Genomic DNA, 26,206 nt, shown 5'->3' with positions numbered 1-26,206 from the left:
ATAAGCTATTACCAGCAGGAAAGTGAGTTTGTGTGTGTGGTTTTTGGAGGGGGTGAGGGAGTGAGAGAACCTGGATTTGTGTAGGAAATGGCCCACCTTGATTATCATACACATTGTGGAGAGAGTGGTCACTTTGGATGGGCTATTACCAGCAGGAGAGTGAGTTTGTGTGGGCGGGGCGGAGGGTGAGAAAATCTGGATTTGTGCTGGAAATGGCCCAACTTGATGATCACTTTAAATAAGCTATTACCAGCAGGACTGTGGGGTGGGAGGAGGCATTGTTTCATGGTCTCTGTGTGTATATAATGTCTTCTGCAGTTTCCACGGTATGCATCCGATGAAGTGAGCTGTAGCTCACGAAAGCTCATGCTCAAATAAATTGGTTAGTCGCTAAGGTGCCACAAGTACTCCTTTTCTTTTTACTTAAAATCCTGTACACCAATTTCCCCATCTGCAGAATGGGAGGGATAATACTTATCTACATGATTGGGACATTGAGGAGTTTTATTAGTTAATGTACACAAAGTGCTCTTAGATCTACCAACCAAGGACACTGCAGATGTAAAATATTATTCTCTTGTGTTTGGAGAAATCTACATGTAAAGTTTCATTTCTTTAGTTTTGTTCAAACCATCCCCATCAGCTTTGCCTTACACAAATATTTCTCCCCCATTCTGCTGGTGGCTTTTGCCTCACTGTTTCTTATCATGTTGAAGATTTGTGTGTGAGTGCCTTTTCCTGAGTGGCTGCTACCAGTAAGATTCAATCACATCTCCAACGACATTCTCCACTGCAGAAGTTTTCAAAAAAATCAATTGTTTGAGGCTTGCATGGGTTTTGCAATGCAGCAGCAGGACCAGATTTTTTTAAATTGACTTTTGGACTTAACCAATTTAAGATAAAGAGTTAGTCAGATTGTTTTACTGAAAGGGGGAAGATGGAAAGAAGTCTCTATTAAAGTAAATTAATATCAGTAAAGTTGTTGTACCATCCTAAGGTCATGACAGGTAGCCTTCTTGTAAGTAAATACTACCAGATGCAGATGAAAACTAAACTGATATTAAAAACAGGAAGAGAGACTTGAATTGAGAAATTTCTTCATAGCACACTAAAACACCTCATGGAAGAAGTCGTCCGAGCTGATAAAAAAGGGGAATAAAGCTTCCACCTTTGCAGAAACATAACCCTTTAAGGATAATCTGAAGAAAATATCTATTATCTCACACAAAACAGGACATTACTAATCATAACATCCACTGCCATGATCACAAGACAATGATGCTCTAGAGGGAATTTAAAACAACATCAAAACAAGTCTACAGACAACCCTTCATAGTTCAAATCTCAGCTGAGTGAATCGTTTTTTGTTGGGTTTTTTTTGGCAGTTCTTAGGTATCCATTGAAGGGCAGCCATTTTTTTATTTGGGACAGGGGGGAGGAACAATTCAATAGGCTATTAGAGTAGGATACAGAAGCCAGATCCAATAATATACACTTAAATAAATAACCATGCATATGCCTTAGCAAAACTCAGTGAAATGAAATGAAATATCAAACCGCTGCTGGAGCCTAAACCGCTTAATGTGAATAACATTTTGGCCACTATGGCTACACAGCAAATCACTTCAAACCACACTCTCCTCCATATATGGGAACAAGTGCACAGACAGATATGCTGCCTCTTGTGAATTTCAGATGCATGCACTAGTAACTAAAATTGTCAAATACCCAAGCTCTTTAACCACTCAATTGCCATGGACAAGCGGACGTTTTTGTGACATTCTGCTCCTCCTGCCCTCTTTCCTCCAGAGAGCACTGCACAGCCCTGGGGAAAGAGGGATAGAACAATCCCTGTTTCTCCTGATCACAGGGACTCTGCAATTCTGCCCAGCACTTACGAGGGCCACACAAATGGTGCTAAGGAAGGCTCCTTGCATCCTTTCCCCTACCACCTGGACACAAACACTGTGCACCTGCATCCAGGCCAGGAAGAATCCAACCCTTGAATAGCCTCATTGTTTACATTGTCCACAACCATTCATAAAAGCTCAGTGTTCTACAGCTATAATTAGAAACATGTACAGTTTTCTTAACACACATGGTAATTATTCTACAAATAAAACAGGCTTGTCTGTCCCTTGAAAGATATATGACAAGACTCAGTATTTTCTTACTAGATGAAACTGGCTGTCTCAAAAGAGCATATATGGATAGACAGGCACTGGAAGCAGAAATGGCATCAGTGAAAGGAGAGAGAAACCCTTTTTTCAAAACAGTAAATGAACAGCTTGAGATTTTAGCTGCAGAAGGGCAGGTCCAATAAAAGATAAACAAGAGAAAACCCTTACTACCTTAGATTAATAAAAGAAAAGCAGAGCAGAACATTTCCATGGCATTCTTAATAGACTCTCACCGAAAAAAACATTTAACTTCAGTAATGTAGCAAAGACAGAAGAGCTTGATGTTTGCTATGAGGAAATCACTTTGGAATGAATTTAAAGCAGCTACTGAAAGAATAAGGAACAATAAATTGCCAGGTAAAGATCAAATTGCAAAACTGCTTAAAGCAAGTGGAAGGGGCAGTATGAAAATCCTGCTATGCCTCTTCAATTTGGTCTGCCAGAAAGAATACACCACAGAAGAAGGGAAAAGAGGGATTACAATCAAACTCCCCCAAAGAGATATCAGAGTTTTGTAACAAGTGGCATGGGATTATGCTGCTTTCAGTCCCAGGGGAAAGTCTGCTATGCCATCACCCTAAGCAGATTTAGAGACAAACAAGTTGTAGATCTTGTGTAGACCAGCTCTTCATCCTGTGTAATATTGTAGAGCAAAGCAATGAATGGTAGCCCCCAGTAGTCCTGACTTTTGTGGATTTCCAAAAGGCATTTGATAGTGTAGATACAAAATTACTGAGACAGATAATATAAAACAACAAAACCATTCAAATTCATTCAAATTATTAAAAAATTGTCTCAGAACATTCAGTGTGCAGTAAAGATAAACCAGAAGCTAATGAACTGGTTTAATGTTAACAGTAGTGTCAGGTACAGTTGCATCTTGTCCCGCATCTTGTCTGTCATTGCTATTGACTTTGTTATGTGACAGATTGTCAGTATGGAGACAGACACTGCATGAATAGACGGGGAGCCTGGAGTCTTAGACTTTGCAGTCATCGTCTGTTTTATGAATAAATCAGTTAAAGATATGCAGCAACAGACAAATGGTCTTGCAAATTCTGCCAAGCCATTAGATCTTATTATTAATAAATCAAAGATGAAAGTTATGAAAATTAATTTACCTACCAAAGATTTTATCTACTTGGAAGGTGAAGCCTTGAAAACCATTACTAAATGTACTTAGGTGGTGATTCCATATTCGATATAAAGTCCAGAACAGGTAAAGCAACCGATGTATTTCAAAAACTCTACACAGTAGGGAAGTCCAATGTGATTAACAAAACCACCAAATTAAGATCTTTAGAAACACTGTCCTAAATGTTCTCTTCTATGGAGCAGAGTCCTGGAAAATAGTAAGTCCATCCAATGCAAATTGAACAGCTTTCATTATAGGTGTCTGTAGAGAATGTTCGAAGTAAAATGGCCTGATATAATCAGTAATCAAGCCCTAGAATGGGCACAACTACCTATAACAAGTGGTACGGAAGAGGAGATGGAGCTATTTTGGATATCTTTTAAGAATGCTCACTAATAGGCTACCCACAGAAGCTTTTCTTTGGCAATGCCAGAGCAAGAGACTGGTGTGCTTTTACACCATTATAACTTCATCGACTTCAGTAGAGTCATTCCAAATTTAGACTGGTGAATGAGAGGTGGATCAGCTCTGCATCTTGTAACTATTAGGAGCTGTGATGTCATAATCAGAAGAATCTTTAAGTAATCCAAAGCAATGTACATGGAATTTGATCAAGAGCACAAAAATATAAAAATTAACTAAAACGAACGGTACAACTGGCTGAATTCTTTGATTTGACAAATCTAACAACCCAGCAGTGAACCATTCACAGTTGTCCCCAAAATCAAACACCAACATAAAAAGCATCTGGAAACTTAGTCTCCTGCTTTTCCTGTGTTTATCTCACAAAAATAATCTTAGGAAAAATAAACATGCATCAAGGAAGAGGAACATTTTGTATATAATGTCATGAAAATGATTTTCTTCTTTCATTCTTGTTATACCCTTCAAATGTATCAAGCACAACACAGGAAGAGCGTGATGAGGCTGTGCACACGTCTCAGGGAACACAAACCATACTTTATTTACAGTATGGGCCAGACTTTCAAAAGAGCTCACTACCCACAATCAGGGTCTGTCTTTTATAAAAGAACTCAGCTGTCACAATTCAGGCACCTAAATAACTGGCCAGATTTTCCAAAGACCTTGACATTCTGGGTGCTAGGCATGTTTGAAAACCTGGCCCTTATGTAGGTCAAATCCAGAATTGTTTCTCTGAACACTCAAATTGTGGGGATTCAGATAATTTGGACCTGCATATTCACAGATTCATAGATATGAACTACCCCAAGCTCTGGATTTGAAGGACCAAAGCTCAAAGCAAAACCAACCCAAATTTTACTTGTTTCCTAACACCTATGAACTCAGAAACAGAACCAAATAACTCTAGTATTGCTAAAAAGAAGGCAGAGGAGTGGAAGTCTGAGCTGATAGTATCTTTGCACATGTGTAATCAGTTACTTCCAAGAAGCTACATGCTCTTGTTTTCCAGTACTAGGAGCACCCAACACTTTTCTACTGTGGGATGTCACCCTTGGGAGCTTGGCCAGGACTATGAGTCACAGCTCAAAAAGAAATTCCACAAGTATGAAGAATTTTCACACAACTCCTCTTTGAAGGCTTTCAAGTGCAGCTCATCTGTGACACATATTAAGATGATCTCTGCTTTCACACTATGACATTTAATACGATGGCAGAAAACCTTATATGCGGAACACCTTCAAATATAAAGACTCAGATCCTGGCCCCTGTTCTGGCTCATCTGCACTACTCCAGTAACACAAAGAGGCCAAAAAGTTCCCCAGGTACCTGTAAGTTTCCTTGGTACGAGGAATCTTTGCTGACACAGCTAGCTCTTTGCCACCCCTGAAGGCCCCTGGCATAGGAGGGGTGGCCAGGGTATACAGAACTCTCTGATTATCCCCACAAGCCAGGTGGCTCTTTGGGGGCTATTACAAATTTAAATACCTTTCTGCTAATCTAAACTAAGGTGGGGACAGGCTCAGTGGAAGACTTCCTGGGCATAGCTGAGGAGTCATTCCAAATACTTTTTTGGTTCAGACCAGAAGTTATAGATGCACTGTTTCATTTAGTGATGACTTTATAACAAACTAAGTAAGGTTCAGGGCAGCTTTAAAAGGTGACACCAGAGTAACAACCTCACATACAGTAGAACCCACTAACAACGACCTCATATATAGCAAAACCCCTCTGGGAATGAAGTAGAAAGGAAGTCCTGAATACAGCTGATGGGGAAATTATGAAAAGCCAGTTTTTAAACCTCCTATCATGGTTTAATTTGTAACCATGTACCTTTCATATACATTCTCCAGAGCCACTGCATTTTTGATAAGGGGACCCTTGACATGAGTCACGCATTGAGGAGAGGAAGGGTTCTTTTTGTTAAGCTACAAGCAAAGGCAACATTATAAAACAAAAATGAGGATCCAAAAAATGTCTAGTAATATTATAAAATCCTGAAATAGTTAATTTTCAGTGACAAAAGATTTTTATTAATACTACTAATATAAATTGATGTAAGAGAAAAAGAAGCATGGTAATGCCCTCAAAGAGTTCACAAGACTCAACCTCTTTTGGATAGCTCAGTGGTTTGAGCATTGGCCTGCTAAACCCAGCGTTGTGAGTTCAATCCTTGAGGGGGCCATTTAGGGATCAGAGCAAAAATCAGGGATTGGTCCTGCTTTGAGCAGGGGGTTGGACTAGATGACCTCCTGAGGTCCCTTCCAACCCTGATATTCTATGATACTGAAAAATAAGATGTGCTGGAAGGTTGCATGTGTGCTTGAATGCAGTTGATTGCGAGTGTACTGTGCATTATAATTTTGCAGTAAGAAATGATGAGGGGGGCCTATTTGTGGGTGATTATAGTATGACTTGGGGGTGTTACCAGGTACAAGGGCAAAGACCAAGTGACTTTAACCACATGAGAAATGCAAAAATTCCTTGCTTGAGTGTCTTGCTGCTTTTCTGAAATTGAATTTTTATATATAAAACTAAGGGAAAGCATTCAGCCTGTACATTTACTGGGCATTATTAAACATAGTTATGACATCACTTGTGCCCAATTAGAAAGGTCCATAATGCTTTCAGTGTTCTAAAGTCGTTCCAAAATAAATAATACATCATCAATATTATCTGAGATCCCCCCCACAACACACACACAAATGAATAATTCTACAATATTAAGGGAATCTAGCAATAAAATGAGAGACCCTGCTTCCTTCTGAGAAAGCTTTAAACTAGCAGCTATAATAGGTGAACAGCTGTTTCTTACCTGATAATGACACACTGGTTTTCTCTGTCAATAATCATGTTCCTGTACATGTTGTCGGCTAGAGCATAGATATGTGGTGGATTTTCATACTGAGCCTATGGGAAGGGGTTGGGGAATATAATGTAAATTTCAGACAGATCATTAAATACCACAGAAAAAAATAATATAAGTATTTATCACGGAACAGTTTCTTGCTAGGACAGAAAATTCTGCATTTTAAATTGAGCCTCAGACTTCAGCAGGTACATATTAAAATCAATTTTTGTCCTGGCTGAGATATGTAAACACTCTATTTTAAAAATGTAGAATACCTAAATATATACCTGTCCAAGAGAAACTCACATAATTTATGCCCCTTTCAGAAGTGGTCTTAAGCTAACAAATAAACACTGCACAGAGCCTCAGGCTGATTGGCCATGTGAGACCACCCCCCACCCCATTCAGACTGAATAGCATACGTAGTTTTCGGTCTATGGACATGCCTGATTCCAGTGCAGCAGATTGAGTTACCTGTGCCCTCCCTCTGCCCCATACTTACAGTCCAATTTTCAAAACTGGCCTCTAATTTTGTGTGCCTCTGTGTTTTGGTGTCCAGCTTTAGAGATCTAAGGTATAGATAGCTGGTGAAAAATTCCTCTTGTATAGGGGAACTGTCTGCTGTGGGGAAACCTGATCAAACTTAAATCAATACATGAATCTGTTTTGCAAGCTTAACTCTGTCTCAGAGAATCCAGCATGTAAATGGAGGGAGAAGCAGGACCTCATTAAAATTAGATGCTGCATCCAAATTAAGTTAGTCTAGGCCAGTAAGTTCCACCACCACCAAAACCAGTCAACATATACTCATATTAGTCCAAACAAAGCGTGAAGAACCTTTACATACAATTGAATATCTGCAATATCTTATAGGAAACTTTACTTACAGCTCCCTGGTACATTTCAATTTCCTTTTCTCCAAAGTATGGCATCTGTTTGAAAGGATTCACAGAGATTAACACAGATCCAATATATGTCTGTATTCAAGAGCAGTTAAGGTTCATGACACCTCCTCAGTGGCTATAATTTCATAAAGCATTACCTTATTACTGGTGATATAATATTTTGAGCTATAAATATCTATCAATAAAACAAAGCTTTACAAAAATAATTGGGTTTTCCCATCAATGCTGTTAAATAACTATAACTTCCAACAATCCTTAACAGTAAGAATGATATTACTGAGGCTTACAAATACAAACATATCGCATATGATTCGGAAAATATTTAATTTTTTTTAATTTAATTTAATTTAATTTTTTTAGCACAACGTTAACCGTTGAGCTCAGGAGCATGTATCTGAGGACAAAAAAAAAAAAGACACTTTCAGTAAAAATACAAGAAAGGAAATTATATATTTGAACTGTTTAGCCACTTCTGGAGTGTCTTATTGACAGCTTGAGAAGGACTAGCTGTTGTGAACGTGACAAAAAGCAGCATTTTAAAGGGACTGTCTGAACTCTCAGTGGTGTAAACTTCAGTGGAGCTATCTGATGTACAGATGTTAAGCAAAAAGAAAAGGAGTACTTGTGGCACCTTAGCGACTAACCAATTTATTTGAGCATAAGCTTTTGTGAGCTACAGCTCACTTCATCGGATGCATTCAGTGGAAAATACAGTGGGGAGCTTTATATACACAGAGAACATGAAACAATGGGTGTTATCATACACACAGTAAGGAGAGTGATCACTTAAAATGAGCTAATATCAGCAGGAGAGCGGTATTTTCCACTGAATGCATCCGATGAAGTGAGCTGTAGCTCACGAAAGCTTATGCTCAGATAAATTGGTTAGTCTCTAAGGTGCCACAAGTACTCCTTTTCTTTTTGCGAATACAGACTAACCCGGCTACTACTCTGAAAGAAGTGAAGCAGCATACTCTCAGGTTGGGTCAGTTCTCTGATGAGAGACTTACTAAGGGTGCTGCAGGAAGTGGTGTTGGTGATTCAGTAGGTGACACTGTTCTAGGCAAGTTACTGTGAAAGCAGCACCCCAGAATGGTGTTGTAGGGCAGTGGCTCTCAACCTTGCCAGACTACTGTACCCCTTTCAGGAATCTGATTTGTCTTGCATAACCTCAAGTTTCACCTCACTTAAAAAATACTTGCTTATAAAATCCGCCATAAAAATACAGAAGTGTCACAGCACACTATTGTTGAAAAGTTTCTTACTTTCTCATTTTTACCATATAATTATAAAATAAATCAATTGGTATATAAATATTGTACTTACATTTCAGTGTATAGTATATACAGCAGTATAAGCAAGTCATTGCCTGTATGAAATTTTAGTTTGTATCAACTTCACTTGTGCTTTTTATGTAGCCAGTTGTAAAACCAGGCAAATATCTCGATGAGTTGATGTACCCTCTGGAAGACCTCTGTGTACCCCCAGGGGTGCATGTACCCCTGGTTGAGAACCACTTTTATAGGAGGCTACTCTGGTGTCCTGGTTAAATTCTGCTTTGGGTAATTACATTCTGCTACCTGAAATCCTCCTGCAGATTCATGGATATGGAATACCGTAAATTTCGCTAATTAGCAACCTCTCATTTGCCAGCAAAAAGTTGCTATTATCTGCAGTTGCTAATAAGCGGCAACAGCCAGGGAAGGAAGCACTGGGATGTGCCTTCCTTGGCTGCAGCCCTACTAACCTGCCTGAGAGCAGGGTAGCAGCAGGGAAGGGGGCTTCAGCCCAGATGCTGGGGCTTTCCATCGTGAGTGGGGGTGCTGGAGCCCACAAAGTTGCATACTACCTCTTCCTGCGCTCTCCAGGAGTCGGGGCTCAGCACATTCCAGCGATTCCTTCCCTGTGCACAGTCCCACAGCAGGGTGCAACCTAGAGAGTGTAGGGAGAGGTACTATACAGCTCTAGCATCTGGGCTCCAGCCCCTCTCCCTGTTACTGTGTGGCCCAGAGCCTCCCCTTGCAGCCCCACACCTTCTGCGTGGTCCATTGCAGGACTGTGGTCCGAGAAGGAAGCACTGAGATGTGCTGAGTGCTGGCCCCAGGCCGGTTTATTCGGCTGCAGCCAGAGAAGGCAAGTCTTAGCACTTTCTTCTCTAGTTGCAGCCCCAAAAACCTGCAAGGGGTGCTCAGCGCATCCAAGCGCTTCCTTTTGGGGCAGCAGCCTTGCAAACTGCCTGCAGGTGGCGCCTTTCTTCCAAAAAGAGGTGGTAATAAGCCACATGCTATTGCTAATATCCAAATCCTAGTAACAATGATGTTAAATGGGATGGGATTAGTTCCTGGCAATATATTGCCATTAACCAGAAGTTGCTAATATCAGGATTGCTATTAAGTGGAACCTATAGTACTTCACTTCCTCTCCTCAACTGTTATATAGCTGTGCTGTGCGCTCTTACATAGCTGCAGTGTTTTACTGGGGAGAATTTAATGGATAGATGAAGTAATTCCTCTGTGTGTAATTCTTCCTGTGTGTAATATATGTATAAATATATACTACGCACGCCTATATACGGTTTGTAAAACATGTTAGGATCCTTTGGAATGAAAGATGTTATCTGCTTGTAGGTGGTGACTGACACCATTTTACAGTCAGACCTAGTTCACTGGTGCTTGGATTTAGCTGTGTGTCTATGTGTAAGAGCCCAATTTAGTAAGGATTTCAGATTCTATTTAGCAATCTGGAAGTGTTCATGGGTAAACAATCTACTGTTTAAACACTTCCCTACCCCCAAATTGTAGAATTAGCATTTAGTGCCCTACATAAGAATCTATTGTTATGGAATAATAGCTACAAAATGATGTCATGTTAGCCAGCGAGGAAATAAAAGTTACTGGACATAATTTCTATATTGTGAATTTGCAGTGCTCCACTCATACATTTTTGGATTTGATTCAGAAAAGAATGACAACATCCAGGGCACCAATATGGTAAACCACGCACTCATTATGTCAGTATAAACATGAAATGATTGTTTTCTGCTCACAAACAATGTCAGCATTTAGTGGAAAGATTCAGTAACCTCTGCCCAAAGTGGCACAGACCAATGTTCATTCATAGATGGACACATTAACAACTGAAAGTTCAGGAGCTGATCTCTAGATTAAAAATAAAATAAAATAAAATAAATAAAAGCCTGCACAAACTGGAGAGGGATAAAAAAGGAATTATAGTATTTACAACAAGAATCTAAAATCTAATGTGTCTGATTTAACCATGAATTCTTCTGAAAAACACTTAGTAATACCACTTTGTTAGACAGATAATTTTAACACAAATGCCACATTTTTATAGGGAGAAAATGAAGTATCAGACATGTTTTCATCAGTGCAAAACACAGGACTAAAAACTTCGCAAGAGTAACCCAAGAGAGACGAAGCTCCAAAGGAACAAAGGTGTTTTGTGCTACTAAATGGAAGAGTACTATCTCCTGGCCGCAACTTTTTGCTCAGTGTGTAAAGCATTTTGCTTAATCCCACATGAACTTTCATATAAAATGCTCAGCATCTTTCACTGATCTGCTTTCATGGATGGACGGAACGAGATATATATAATATATATTAATTAGTCTTATACTCTATAGCAGCAAGCCCACATTGCCCGAGTAAAAACATGCCCATAAAGGATACAAAGATGAAATCGTCCATGTATCGTTTCTTTAGATTCTCCACTATGGAATCCTCTGTGATTTTGGAGAGAAGGACCATATCATCCACTCCACTGTGCTTGACATTGTGACTCTGCCAGTGATATCGGTAGTGCCCCTTGCTGCCCTGTAAAATAATTTAATATGTATGGAAGAGATACAGATTTCTCATTAGCTTTAAAAATTAAAGAGTCAGTTCATTCATATATGCTGATCCCCAAAATATTTTCTCACATTAAACAGCAACCCCCATCTCTTGCTTGGACTCAGAGACAAATAAAAAGGCATCTCTTTACACACAAATAATGTTAACTTCAAAATTTTCAGTTATTGAAAGTATCAGTCACTCATCAATCTATTTGGTTTATCAAAGAGCAGGTTCGTAGGTGATTTGATCATGGTCTACAAGAACCTACATGGGGAGAGATTTCCAAAAATACACAGCTCTTTAATTTAGAAAAGAAAGGCATAATGAGACCCAATGATTGGAAACTGAAGCTCAAAAAACCCCCAGACTATAAATAAGGTGCAAACATTTAACAATGACAATAATTAAGCATTGGAACAACTAACAAGGGATATGGTGGATTCTCTATTACTTGCAGTCTTTAAGTCAAGACTGGATATTTTTCTAAATGAATACACTATAACTCAAACAGAAGTTATTAATTTGATGCAGAAATTATTGAGTGACATTTTATGGATTATGTAATGCAGGAGGTCGGATGGTTTGATCATAATGTTCCCTTCTCACCTTAAAATCTATGAATTCTTGTATTTAGCTGACATTTACATATGAATTCTCTCAGCAGGCTACAGCATGCCAGAGGAACTACTGTACTCTATGGTTACTACTGAAGTCTCGAAATATTACAAAGCGTACCACTTTAAACTAAAGCCAGGCTCAATGGGTCGTGATCAATGGCTCCATGTCTAGTTGGCAGCCGGTATTAAACGGAGTGCTCCAGGAATCGGTCCTGGGGTCGTTTTTGTTCAATATCTTCATTAATGATCTGGAGGATGGCGTGGACTGCAAACCCTCAACAAGTCTGCAGATGACACTAAGCTGGGAGGAGTGGTAGATACGCTAGAGGGTAGGATAAGATACAGAGGGACCTAGACAAATTAGAGGATTGGGCCAAAAGAAATCTGATGAGGTTTAATAAGGACAAGTGCAGAGTCCTGCACTTAGGATGAAAGAATCCCATGCACTGCTACAGACAAGGGACCGAGTGGCTAGGCAGCAGTTCTGTAGAAAAGGACCTAGGGATTTCAGTGGACGAGAAGCTGGATATGAGTCAACAGTGTGCCCTTGTTGCCAAGAAGGTTAACGGCATTTTGGGCTGTATAAATAGGAGCATTGCCAGCAGATCCAGGGACGTAATCATTCCCTTCTATTCAGCATTGGTGAGGCCTCATCTGGAGTACTGTGTCCAGTTTTGGGCCCCACACTACAAGAAGGATGTGGAAAAATTGGGAAGAGTCCAGAGGAGGGCAACAAATATGATTAGGGGGATGGAACACATGACTTATGAGGAGAGGTTGAGGGAACTGGGATTATTTAGTCTGCAGAAGAAAAGAATGAGGGGGGATTTGATAACTGCTTTTCAGATAACTACCTGAAAGGGCAAAAAGAAAAGGAGGACTTGTGGCACCTTAGAGACTAACCAATTTATTAGAGCATAAGCTTTCGTGAGCTACAGCTCACTTCTTCAGATGCATATCGTGGAAACTGCAGCAGGCTTTATATATACACAGAGAATATGAAACAATACCTATTCCCACCCCACTGTCCTGCTGGTAATAGCTTATCTAAAGTGATTTCCAGCACAAATCCAGGTTTTCTCACCCTCCACCCCCCCACACAAATTCACTCTCCTGCTGGTGATAGCCCATCCAAAGTGATAACTCTTTACACAATGTGCATGACAATTAAGCTGGGCTATTTCCTGCATAAATCCAGGTTCTCACATCCCCCCCACCCCCATACACACACAAACTCACTCTCCTGCTGGTAATAGCTCATCCAAACTGACCACTCTTCAAGTTAAAATCCAAGTTAATCCTGAAAGGGGGTTCCAAAGAGGATGGATCTAGACTGTTCTCATTGGTAGCAGATGACAGAACGAGGAGTAATGGTCTCAAGTTGCAGTGGGGGAGGTTTAGGTTGACTATTAGGAAAAACTTTTTCACTGGGAGGGTGGTGAAGCACTGGAATGGGTTACCTAGGAAGATGGTAGAATCTCCTTCCTTAGAGGTTTTTAAGGTCAGGCTTCACAAAACCCTGGCTGGGATGATTTAGTTGTAGATTGGTCCTGCTTTGAGCATGAGGTTGGACTAGATGACCTCCTGAGGTCCCTTCCAACCCGGATATTTGATGATTCTGTGATTATTCTATTGATAATTGGAAGTGCCTCTTTACAAAATATTACTTACGATGACTTAATTGATGATTTTGTAAAGAAAAAGTGTAGGAAAAAAACTATCTGAATAAATATATTGTTTTTCAAATTGAATACGTTTCTTCAGAGGAAGTTAACTTTTATTTTTCCCTTCATGCGTCATCTATACTTTTTATTTTTACATATTTTTCACGTTAGCATAATGCAAATAAGGCTTTCATCTAGACCAGAAGTTCTCAAACTGTGGTCCAGAACTCCATTCAGGTGGACCGAGGAAAGGTTATAAAGTTTTTTTTATAAAGCGCTCTTATCCAAAGCACTTTATAATAGTTAGCTAACAGTACAAACAACATTTGGAAAGATCATTAAGTGGTCCACCGAGACCCTCAGCAGTTTTCAAGTGGTCTGTGGAAGGGGGAAAAAAAAAAGACTACAAAAACAATTGAGATGCCTCACTTTATTTTCATTTACTTCCTATTACTTATAATATAGGAGGAGGATGAAGAAAAAAAGAATGAAAAACAGTGGGGGAGATAAGAGAGAATGTTCTTTTTCTGGGCTGGGTCCCCGGGGGGGGGAGCCGCCAAAAATAAAGCTGTGCACAGGGCCCTACTAACTCTAAATCTGCCACTGGGTGGTACGTGAACCAATAAAAGTTTGGGAGCCGCTGAGTTAGCTAATCTGCCGCAAAACATAGCGAAGACAAGGCACATCAGTTTTACAGAGAGGTAAACTTGACAAGGTCAAGAACCATGATGTGGGTATGGGTATGACCTCACCTAGCTATCTTGCAGTAAACACTACAAATGCTCTGTCTTCCCTTAGGATTTTACAGTGAGATAACACTGTCAGTGAAGATAAAGCCTAAGGGCTTGACTACACTTGCAAGTTACAGCGCAATAAAGGAGCCCTGGGCGCACTAACTCACTACCAGTCCACACTGGCAAGGCACATAGAGCGCTCTGACTCCGCGGCTACATCTCTGCTGGTACTCCACCTCGGCAAGTGGAATAACATTTGCTGTGCCCCCATTGGAGCGCCACAGTGCCAGTGTGGATGAGGTGTTGCTTTACTGAGCTCTGATCAGCCTCCGGAAACGTCCCATAATCCCCTTAAGTCAAGTGGCCACTCTTGTCATTGTTGTGAAATCGGCTGCAGGAATGCGGCTGCTTCTCAGCTCCGAGAAAAAGCAAACATTTACTGAGAAGGAGGCAGGGGAGGGGAGGTCTGAACTTACAAGACAGCATGCTGACACACTCAGCACCCCAAAAACCCACTCTCTCTCCCCCCACATACACACAACACACTCCCTGCCACACTCCATCCCATCCCAGCCCCCATTTGAAAAGCACGTTGCAGTCACTTGCATGCTGGGATAACTGCCCATAATGCACCATGCCGAATGCTGCTGCAAGTGCCGCAAATGTGGCCATGCCAATGCACTGTCAGCTGTCAGTGTGGACAGACTGCAGCGCTTTCCCTACTGCACTCTACGAAGACGGGTTTAACTCACAGTGCTCTACATCTGCAAGTGTAGCCATGCCCTAAGTAGCTGTAAAAAGAGGAGCTTGGCAGATTTAAACAAACCTCAGCCGGCACTGAGTTCTCAAAAACACAGACTGAAAGAGAGCCCCAGCGTATCACACTGCCAGGGGTCCCTCAGCAACTCTGCTGATGTTCTCTAAAACCAATGCTTGGAGTAGATTTAGGCTATGTCTACACTGGCAACTGAACGACAAAACTTTTGTCTTTCAGAGGTGTTTAAAAAAAAAAAACCACCAACCCTAAAAGACAAAAATTTTGCCACCAACGAGTGCCAGTGTGAACAGTGCATTGTCGTCAGGAGTGCTCTCCTACCGACAACGCAAACGCCGCTCGTGGCGGGTAGAAGTTTTTTTGTCAGCAGGAGAGCCAACGAACGGTGGCTACACTGTGCAACTTTTAGCAATATGGCTATGGAGACACAGCTGTGTCGCTAAAAGCTGTGTAGTGTAGACATAGCCACAGGAACTAAGGCTGGGCAAGGAAACAGGAATAAAGGTGTGTAATGCATTACTGTCAGCTTTTATTTTTCATTCTGTTGCTGTTCCATGCTTATGATCAGACCCACTTTGCATTCTGACAAGAAGAATATTTGTGGGTCATATAATGACTTCCTGTGAGCTAATGTTCTGCTGTTAGAGATACCCCACTTTAGGAATGCCAATGCAATAGCAAGCATATTCAACTCAATTGTTAGATTGAAAACTGACAACACCAGCAGATATTGATCACATGATTATAGTCAGTTTTATTCTGTTATTCCTCTGTTATAAATGCTTTGAAACATTCAAAACTGTAAACAAGCTAGAAATTAAGATTAAGATGCAGTTTCCATTTTTCTGATCTCTCAAGTCTCAGCAACAGACGACAAATGTCATTCTACAGACACTTTGGACTACACTGTATCTCCCTTTTTGTAACTATCTTCTAATAGTACAAGTCAACTGTTAATTAAAACAAACAGATATGGCTATTTGAATCTTGAAGAAGACAGAAGGGTGGCAAAGATGGTAAAGCACTGAAGCCTAAGATTTTATAACTGTTGTCACTTGTGCAGCATAATTGAAATGCGGAATATATAAGATAAATTCCCTGCTTACATAATTCCACAAATTATGGGTCACAAGCACATCATTATTGTTTTCTTCAGAATGTAAGCAGATGGATCAAATGCTACAGCTGGATTTTTATTTACAGAAGTTTGGATGTCAGACTCCACCTTGTGTTACAATGGCAACTGTGTTTTTATTTCTGTCCTTATTGTGAAAAAGACCAAGAAACGACAACATCCTACGCTACAAGTATTTGATGTAGCTCTAAAAAGGTTGGGTCACGCTGTGACACACAACAGGGTTTTTCTTTAACTGAGGAAAGCAAAATATTTTGTAGTTCAGACCATTTTAAAGTGCTTTGTCTAAAAATATAACACTTAAAACAAGAAATCTGAAGAGGCTGCACACTCAGTCCCTGAGGAAGGGCTAGGCATGCCTAATGTCTTGCTGCAGCAGCTCTCTCTAGCCATCTGAATAAGCAGAATTTGTAAGAGCTTTTGCCAGAGGGATGGTCACCAGAGCCTTTGGCTGCATCTACAGTGAAAGACATGGACCTGTAATTCACCCTCAGTGCAGCTCCAGATCATGGCAACCTTCTCTCCAGCAAAAGGTGATTCACAGCTCCCAAAAGGGTGCAAGATGTTTACTTTCCCCAGTTAAAGGTGTGACTTTTTTTTTCTAGCCACAACAAATACTTGCAGGTGAAGCATTTGTGTTCCCCTCCCAACCAGAACAGAAATATGAGCTTAGAGCTGCCATGGTAACACAAGATGTCATGGAGGTAAAAACACCTGCCCTCCATCTACACTACAGTTTCCACCACTGTATCATGAGTTTCATTTTTTCCCTTAGCATATAGAAGGTCTTTTAGGGTGTGCTTCTGAGAGGGGAAGAGGAATAGAAAACCCAGTGATCCCAAAAGATGCCTCAAAACTTTTATCCACTTTCCCATAGTTAGGCTCACATTTAAGGTAATTAGCCTCAAAACCTAAACCAAAAAGTGGTTGTTGGTAATCAGGGCTCCTTTCAACCCAATCTTTATTTAGAAGCATTCTCTGTGAAATCCTCATTTTAAAGCATGTCTGTACGCTAAGCAATGAATCCACTGATCTATAAACATGGGTTGTACTCATTTTTTCTATCCTTTTAAAAAAAGATCTAACCCTATTTGTGTGCTCCAGATCTTTTTTCTTTCTTTTTTTAATCTAAAGAATTATCTGCGGACCAAAATAAGGACACAGCTACTCAGCAGTCGCATTAGCTATCAAAATACTTATAATTTACAATCCATTTATAGTAGTCTTTCACATATTTCTCCAGCATGAAAAGATATGTTATCAGTAGAAATATACTCTGGAAATTTTAATGTGAATTTCAATCCCAGGTTGTGGCGATCAAAAATCAAACGGCAACAACAAGAGAGAAAAGCGCTTAAAACAGCTGCTATATATGTAGGTTAAGAAGAAGAATAGGAATATTGCTGCAACAGTAAGAGAATACTTGAAAGAGGAAATGAAAGTAAAGAGAGCAAAAGAAGCCAAAGAGACTGACTAAGATAAAAGTCAAATGCTTTAAATTAAACATGAGGGAAACATTAAGAAAGGAAGACAAAAAAGCAGTGCTGAAGATCTGAGGAAATGACAAAGAAAAGGTATTCAGTTTTTAGTTGTAGGACAGGCAGATTGAACAAAGAAGGAAAATAAAAACACTATAAATGCACTGAAGAACAGAATAAGAAAAAAGGCCAGAAAACTCACATCCTAAAAATCACAGTTAGGGATATAAAATAGAAAAAAGGAAATTTCTGTGATGGCTAAAGTTATTTTCTTGCATTGAGGCAACTGTGGTTTTGAATAACACTTCTACTTTGTGAAGGTTATTTCCCCAGTCTTGGTTTGTGAGTGTGAGGCATCCATAGACTGCATATGCTACACCCTACTTGAGCGAGTCAGGGAACAATACCAAAAACAGCAGGAATTCTTATAAGGTAAAATAAATAAATAAAATGTTACCAACGTGAAAAAAATGTATGTAAAAGCCAAAATAAATGGCTACATCACTGTTTCTGCCTGGTGATTTTGGGGATTACATATTGTATTATTTGGAATATTTACCGTTTTTTTAGCTGAGACTATTTAGAAAGGTTCCAAAGAATATTCTTCTCAAAGGAGCGCAATATTGTGAGAATTTAATACACTTGAAATGTGAATTTCAACTTAATCTTGACTCCAGGGTTACTCCGGTGCCTCCATAATGCATTATGGGCTGGATCATGCTCCCAACGAAATCCATCGATGGCAAAACTCTCATTGACTTCAGTGGGACAGGCTTAGGCCCCAGAGCGGCAAAATTCAATCCTGGTATATGCAGGTACATCTCCACTGTTTTTAGGTAAGGGGCACCATTTACACCAAGGATCAATTTGGCTGTCTCTGTACAGTATATGTGTATTTACATGTTGTACAAGTTATGAACATACAGGAAAAAACAACACTATGTTCCTCATCTTCTTTTGCTGGATTGCTATAGAAATACCTTATCTACACACTGTGACCCTTCTCTGCCCTCTTGTTATATACAAGATAAACTCACTGAGGTCAACTCCTGGAGGAAGTACAGGGCTGCGTACCTCGCAGTCTACCTCATGGTAAAACTAAAGTGCTTGGTCTTCGCTATGTTTTTACCTATGGACAGCTCATGAGCATTTATATGCATTAGTTACCCTGCAGTAAAAAACACACCACTTTTAGCAGTGAAGACAAGGCTTTAGTGTAACTTTATTTACACCTACACAGCTGTCCTGGAATACAGGTGGTCCAGGCAATTCCTTCTTTCCGAAACCTTAGCCCAACACCAATAACTGGTTGCCACAGAGAAACTCTGCCTCAAGAATTGACTGTAATCAGAGATCAAGGCAGACAGCAAATTACCCTCCTGCTGGTCACACAGTTCCCCTTACCGAGCCTTGCACAGCAGAGCTAAAAACACAGCAAGTCTTCTCACAACTGAACGTTTATTCACTGAGAAGAACAACGTTGAAGACTGTAAAGCAGCACCACTTGGCGATGCCTACCATAACTGGTGGAAGCAGTCATATTGGTGGCATTTTTTACAGCATGTCTTCTAACGGATGGTAGAGTTTATGTTGCACCTTTAAGTAAGTTTTGAACAAGGTTAGATGTCAGGATGGTAAAAATGCCTGAGCCTTGTCTACGCTACAGCTTCCACTGTTGTTAGTTCTGGGGAATCTGCACTGGTTGAGAACGTCATGACTTAATTTCTTCTGTTTATGTGCATCCAATATGTGTGTGTTGCAAAAGTTAAATTCTCCTAAAATATCCAGAAGAATTACTATTTCTCCTGCCACTTCCTGCAGTCATTAGTGTGATTATAGAGGATGAATTTATTCTGCTTCAGCTACTGTATGTCATGGTCACAAAAAGTTTATAATATGGCTTCAGTCTAAATGGATTCCACTCCATTTGAAAATTTAATTTGTTAATTAGTATAAGCTGCCACTGACTCCCTCAGCATTAGTCATGTTGTCTGAATTTTTCTTCTCCTGGTCGTTCTAAAAACAAATAAGGAACAAAACTGAGCTCTAAATGGCTTATATGAGGTACAGTGGACCAGTGTCTCTCTCATACACTGTCAGAAGACAGCATTTTGATGCTGTGCCGCACATGTTGTATATTGGTGCCTGCTGAAAGCAAAGCAAGTGAAACATTACAATAATTAAGTGTACAGCCATTTCCTATTTTAATTGACTTCCCCTCCCTTCCCTGTCCCTATCTTTCAGGGCTTTGGAATCTCAGGAATTTTTAGCACCAAACCATTTTCACAGGCCAAAATTTACTCAGTAAATTCCTTTCTATTCAGACATTGCCCTATTTGCATTGCTGGAAATAAACCGCAGTTGGAAGTTGTTCTTTTTGCCAACTGACATAAATCTTTTCTTTGATGAAACTAAGGTATGTGTTTTCTCACAAGATTGATGCTCACAGCTGTTGAGATGTACAATCACAAAGAACTGAGGCCGAATTATTTTTCTAGTACCCACCCCAAATAAACAACTATGTGCTGAAGACTTCCACAGGGACAGAATTCCTCTCTGTAGGCTGCCTCCAGGCTATTACTGCAGTCCCAGAAGCTCTTCTGCAATGAGGGTTTGGCTAGTGGTTCTTCATAGCATTAGACCCACCCCTGGATAAGGGCATCTTTACAGTGAAGTGCAGACCCATGGCAGCAGTCTGGAGATGGCTACTTAAGGGATCTACTGAATCAGCTCATCCCCTGGCTGCTCTGTCCATACCTCCTCCCTGGTCAGTGCTACCAAATTTTGCAGCAGTGCATCTGGCTGCAGACCTCCTCTTGGAGGGGGGGTTATGGATGTCTACAGCATCCTCCTGAACCAACTGTAACCCTCTGGCTAGCTGTTTGTGTTTAGTGGCATGGTCAGTGGGTATCTGCCAAGTGTCACAACTGACTCCTCTGAATCCCTGGTACAGACTTGAATATCAAGATAGGGGTGTGCACACAATTCTTTAGGTCTGCTTTTCTGACTCCAGTCATGCGGCTAATATTGCTCTGTAAAGATCAATTGTCAATGGTTACAACTTGATTTATATTAGCCAGTCATTCTTCTGTTGCCTGCAAACAGGACCAGGAGCTATTCCTTTGGTCAGTGGGTGGCCACTGTTGTCTGGACAGCAGCCTATATGTGCTGTTGAGGGCATGACCTCTGGCTGGACTCAGTACTAACAATTTTTTGAGTTTTTTTTACCACTTTCTTCCTTTGCTGCAAGTGTGTAATAAAAGTTAATGGGAATTATGTACAGCCACATGCTCCAAAGGGAGAATGTGCACCCACTGGCTTTTTAGTAAAAGCCTAATTTCAGCTGCCAGTTCTGCTTCCTTTTACTTACACAGAATACAGTATGCAAGCAGAGGATGGCAAGATTTCTAAAGGAATTGATTACAAATGAGATTTAAATTGTTAGATCAGCAAAACAAGACCTAAGCATCAGAGGATAAACCCAAGGCATCTTCATCCGTGTTAGAGCATTAATATTTTGCTTTTCATTTTACTATTCCCAGAGAACAAAATGTTCCCATTATAGAAATGCCTGATAGCTTTGTTATAGTTGAAAAACATCAGTCTGTCTACATTTACATTATGGATCTAGTTCTTCAGGTTTTATGTCTCTGCTGCTTCAAACTGCATTAAGGTCAAAGTTAGTGCTATTTCGTTCCAAATCGATTTTTTTTTTTACAAAATTATTTTAATCAGTTCAGCTTTCTTATTTTTTAACAGAAAGGTACTAGGTCCCCAAAGAGTTTATGAACCTGCAAGAACTCTATCTTAGTTACCTTCACAATTAAAGGTGGCTTAAGTTTGGAAAAATAAAAATATGCAAGGAGTTAGTCTTTAAAGTGCACAATAGTGTCCCTGCCAATGGTCATTATAGGGGGGGGAAAGAAAGTTTTGTTTTTTAAATTGCCTAACCATTTAAATTTTGATAATTAGCATCTGTGCATTTAATATTAAACTGTTACCATGCAATTATCCTTTTAACATTAAATATTTACTTTTCACCAGGTATTTTAATTAAAGCAAATTTCATCTCAAATTCACCACTGCTTTCAAAGGGATTTTACATAATAAAACCAATGCATGGAAGGTTCTTAGGAGTAAGTATGCATTCTATCAGTAGCAGCTTTGCTTTGATTTTGCAGTAAGGTTGCATCATTTTTCTCCATAATGGCATATATATATATATAATACAGGGCATATACACTGACTATTTTAAAGGGGACTCAGCATAATGGGTGAAATTTGACCCTTAAGTCCAGTGTGGGCCTCTGCACTGGGATGAATTTTACCCATCCAGAATAACAGTAAGATAGGCTACACAATTAGGTTGTGCTGCCAGCTTCACCTATATATGGGGTGCCAGAAGGCAGGGGGGGAGAAGAGGGGGGAGATGGGCCAATGGGCCATCGCACCACAACTTTTTACCGGCCGTATGGGGAAAAGGGGCAGGGTCTTGAGGGGAAGAGGTGATGCGGGAGGGTGGGGCCACGATTTGGGCACCAGTGGGCGCCCCACATACACCATTAGGAAGTTTCTAACGCCTCTGGAACCTATACTTATTGTTGCCAGATGATTTCCATTACAAGATCCGTTTTTCATTTGCTTACAACTTTGCCTAACTTCCACCATTTAGGCTGAAATTTTCCATGCCAGGGGTCTGTCTCAGGCTGTGGGTTTTTGTTTGTTTGTTTATTTACAAAATAAGCAAAATAAAAAGTTAAAAAATAATCTTTTTAAAAAGTATTAGTTCTTGCACCTATGTAGGGCCCAACAAGCAAGTTCCTGCTCTACCCGCTTTGTAGGCCGCCCATGCCCCAGCAGCTTACACGCATGTCACCAGTACTGCCAACACCAAAAGCTCAAAAAACTTGAGTAAGGATGCAAAAAATCATGATTGATTAAAAAATACATTTGGGGTTCTTTTATTTTTGCCTTCTGATTTTTGAATCTTTGGGGTACAGTAGAGTCACACTTTCATATTTTTCTGCACAACCATGAGGGTGGAAACTTACTTTAAAAATTAAAACTGAAATTTGCATATACTCACATGTCTCCAGCAACTGGAGGTTTTAAAAAAACCCACCAAATCATCGTAAGATTCATGAGAACTGGTAACACTGGGCAGCAGCTGTGACCAAGATTACTTTTCTCATCTGTGCCTTGGATAGTCACTTTAAAAATAAGGCTAATGTAGTTTTCTCTCTAATGAAAGTAGTCAGGTTTCTCGTAAACTCAATACAGCAGCACTGGAGTGACTAAGGCATTACTAGGCTGCAACTGCTGTAGCTTTTTTTCTTTAAGTGTCAGGAGATTTCTTAAAAGTCAGCATTCCATATCTACAGAGAGACTTCTCTCATGACTAACAGGGTGATTGATGTTTCTCCATTACTCATTGGGAAGGAGGGAGGGAAGAGTTCTGGCTTAGTGGGGAAGTTTTAATGTACAGTTTTTTGTTTGTTTAATTTCACAAAATGCTAAACAAACAAATGCACTATAAATTCTTCAGGACTACAGATGCTTCCTGTTTACCTCTCCAATACTGAATCAGCATGCTAGGTTAAAGATTCAGAGATTGAGTCTTAACTCACCTATGCTGCAAATCAGGAGTGATTCCCCTGAAGTTAATGGAGCTACTGCCCCAGTTTACAATGATGTGAGATCCAGGATCAGGCTTTTGGAGTCAGGCATCTAAATACCTTTGAGGATCTGGGCCCTAGTAAATGAGTTCATATTTTTCTCTCTCCTTAGCTTTATGGAATTTTGTCCACCAGACCAAAGAATCAGAGCTGAATCTGGGGATTATGATGGACCACTGTGCATTTTGCAGCACAATTATCTCTTTAAAAGAACACTATTTTTTATTTTTACATAAACACAAATGCACACACTGCCTTGTTTCAGCAGCATATAGTATTACAGAGTACAACTGTAGCCGCTACTTTGCAAATACCTTCCACTTCAAAAGTTATTTACTGTATACATACATATTTCTTAAGGGCCAAATCCTGAGTGGTCACTATACAGTCTTGTAAATCTGCTGATATCTGATTTATATCTGCGGACCGTGTTTGCAGATGGTGGATTGGATGCAGATACAAATTTTGTATCTGCGCAGGGCTCTAGTCATGTAAACCCCCAAAATGCAGCGGACATGTAGTGCTTCTCCTTTAGTAGCGAGGCCAGACAATGGAGAGTTGGTGAAAGAGGCCCACACCTTTTGCAGACTGAACCTGTTCAACAATGCCTCTGCACAATATAACAGGGCAGGTGTGTGCAACCAGTGGATCTGCACACATGTAGAACCATAAGGATGAAAACCCATGTGGAGTATGTGACATGCTGTTCTAGACCTCCAGAACTGTGAGCCACTGTGTTACTCTTGCTGAGGTACAGAGGTGAGCTTTGCTGTGTATTAGACTGTGCGTCAGCTCCCTTCCACACCAGTCTGTCTTTCTCACCAGCAAACTTCTCAAGACTCAGCCAGTCTTAGCCATGCTTTGCAGGTAACAATCAGTAAACTGCATCTCCCAAGTTCCTCAGAGATGTCTCTCTGCAAAGCACCTCCCCTATCATTTAACATGCACAGAAGATATTAAGTTTGCTGCTTATTTAAAGAGACAGAAACATCAGTTTGTTGGGTTGGTTTAGCTAAAAAGTAAAACAAGTTTATTTAATCAAAAAGAGAGAGGTTTTAAGTGAGTTCAAGTACAAGGGATAAAGACAGAAACAGTTACCAATAAAAGTGAAAATATGCTTTCTAATGGCTAAGATCTAACTCAACAAGCTACAGTTTTAGTTTCCTGACCAATCTTCCTTTTCCAGCAATGCTCTGAGTCAGGTCCGCACAGAGTCCAAGGAGCTGGATTTCCTTGTCTCCTCAGGTGGAGGATAACTTAGGGCTTCTCTACTCCTCTCCACTCAGTCCAGTAAACTTCAGAAAAAAAATCCCTCTCTCAAAGTTCATGGACTTACAAGAGGCAGGAAGGCTTCTTGGGAATGCAGTCTCCATCTTCTGCTTAGATTGTTACATGATTACTTTTTTCCCCCACTTGCTCACCTGATGGTTTTGTTTGCCTGGCATGCAAATGGGCTGTTCTTTCTCTCTGGTCACAATTTGCTCAATTTGCTTTGGAGACACATTCAAGCAGGCAGAACTGCCTTCCTTGTCTGGAAAAAACTGTTTATTTACTCCCCAGCATGCCTGCTAAAACACATTTTAGACATATTTCCAGCACATATTATAAGCCTTTGAAGGTTGACCATCCATATGTAACCCATGCCTGCTGGGTGTGGTGTTCTGTCCCCCTCTAGTGGCGCCTAGATCACTTAGAGATTGATGAGTTTGCTATAGCCTTAGCTAAGAACCATGCGGCTTTTAGCTCATGCAGTAGAGACTCATACACTAAGCTTCAAAGATCCCAGTTTCGATCCCATTCCCTGACGCCCAGGGTCCTTCAGTGTTACACATACATCACGCAGGAATATTAATGATTCCGTGAATTGTTGGTTTTCTAATTATATATTGCATGCCATCTTTTGGATATATATCATGACACAGAGTGCTAAGGGGGAAGCAGCAAGCCACAATCTCTACTCCTTCCAAAGCTCTGCTCTGTGTGTGTACTGATAGTGCAAGCTAGTGGTCAGAATTGCTTCCTTTATTCCTACAATTTATATACTTTTGTTTTTAATCCCTTTTACTTGAGCTGTGACCAGCATTTACAGGACTTGGTCCTAAATAATAATGACTAATATAGAGAGACTAGTTTGAGTGTTGTGACAAAGTTTCTGCTCTACCTTGGTGGGTCTTGCGCTTATTGGCGGATTTGCTCACCTTGGAGCTTCACGACAGCCCTCAGCTTGGCCGTTTTTCTGAACCCCCAGTCCAGGTCGATTCCTCCTGTGTCTGACCAGGAGTTGGGAGGACTTGGGGGGAACCCGAGCCCGCCCTCTACTCCCGGTTCCAGCTCAGGGCCCTGTGGACCCTGTGGAATGCAGCTGTCTAGAGTGCCTCCTGGAACAGCTGTGCAACAGCTACAACTCCCTGGGCTACTTCCCCATGGCCTCCTCCCAACACCTTCTTTATCCTCACCATAGGACCTTCCTTCTGGTGTCTGGTAATGCTTGTACTCCTCAGACCTCCAACAGTCCATGTTCTCACTCTCAGCTTCTAGTGCCTCTTGCTCCCAGCTCCTCACACGCACACCACAAACTGAAGTGAGCTCCTTTTAAAACCCAGGTGCCCTGATTAGCTTTCCTTAATTGATTCTAGCAGCTTCTTGATTGGCTGCAGGTGTTCTAATCAGCCTGTCTTAATTGTCTCCAGAAGATTCCTGATTGTTCTGGAACCTCCCCTGTTACCTTACCCAGGGAAAAGGGACCTACTTAGCCTGGGGCTAATATGTCTGCCTTCTATTAC

General features: G+C 40.5%; 1 protein-coding gene across 2 annotated transcripts in view; it reads right to left on the bottom strand.

Annotated features, from left to right (window-relative positions):
• The window catches only part of MYO1E (myosin IE), a 141,771-nt gene that overhangs the window by 75,171 nt on the left and 40,394 nt on the right, over positions 1–26,206 (bottom strand). For both annotated transcript variants that reach the window (XM_073303728.1, XM_073303726.2), the window contains exons 2-4: positions 11,181–11,324; positions 7,474–7,563; positions 6,551–6,645 (exon numbers count right to left, since the gene is read on the bottom strand). In XM_073303728.1, the coding sequence (XP_073159829.1) occupies positions 6,551–6,645; positions 7,474–7,563; positions 11,181–11,324 (329 nt within the window). The remainder of the gene's footprint in view (positions 1–6,550; positions 6,646–7,473; positions 7,564–11,180; positions 11,325–26,206) is intronic.

This window comes from Lepidochelys kempii, chromosome 10, assembly GCF_965140285.1.
Source record: "Lepidochelys kempii isolate rLepKem1 chromosome 10, rLepKem1.hap1, whole genome shotgun sequence".
NCBI classification, from domain to species: Eukaryota; Metazoa; Chordata; order Testudines; family Cheloniidae; genus Lepidochelys; species Lepidochelys kempii.
This window is presented reverse-complemented; position numbering and strand designations above follow the sequence as displayed.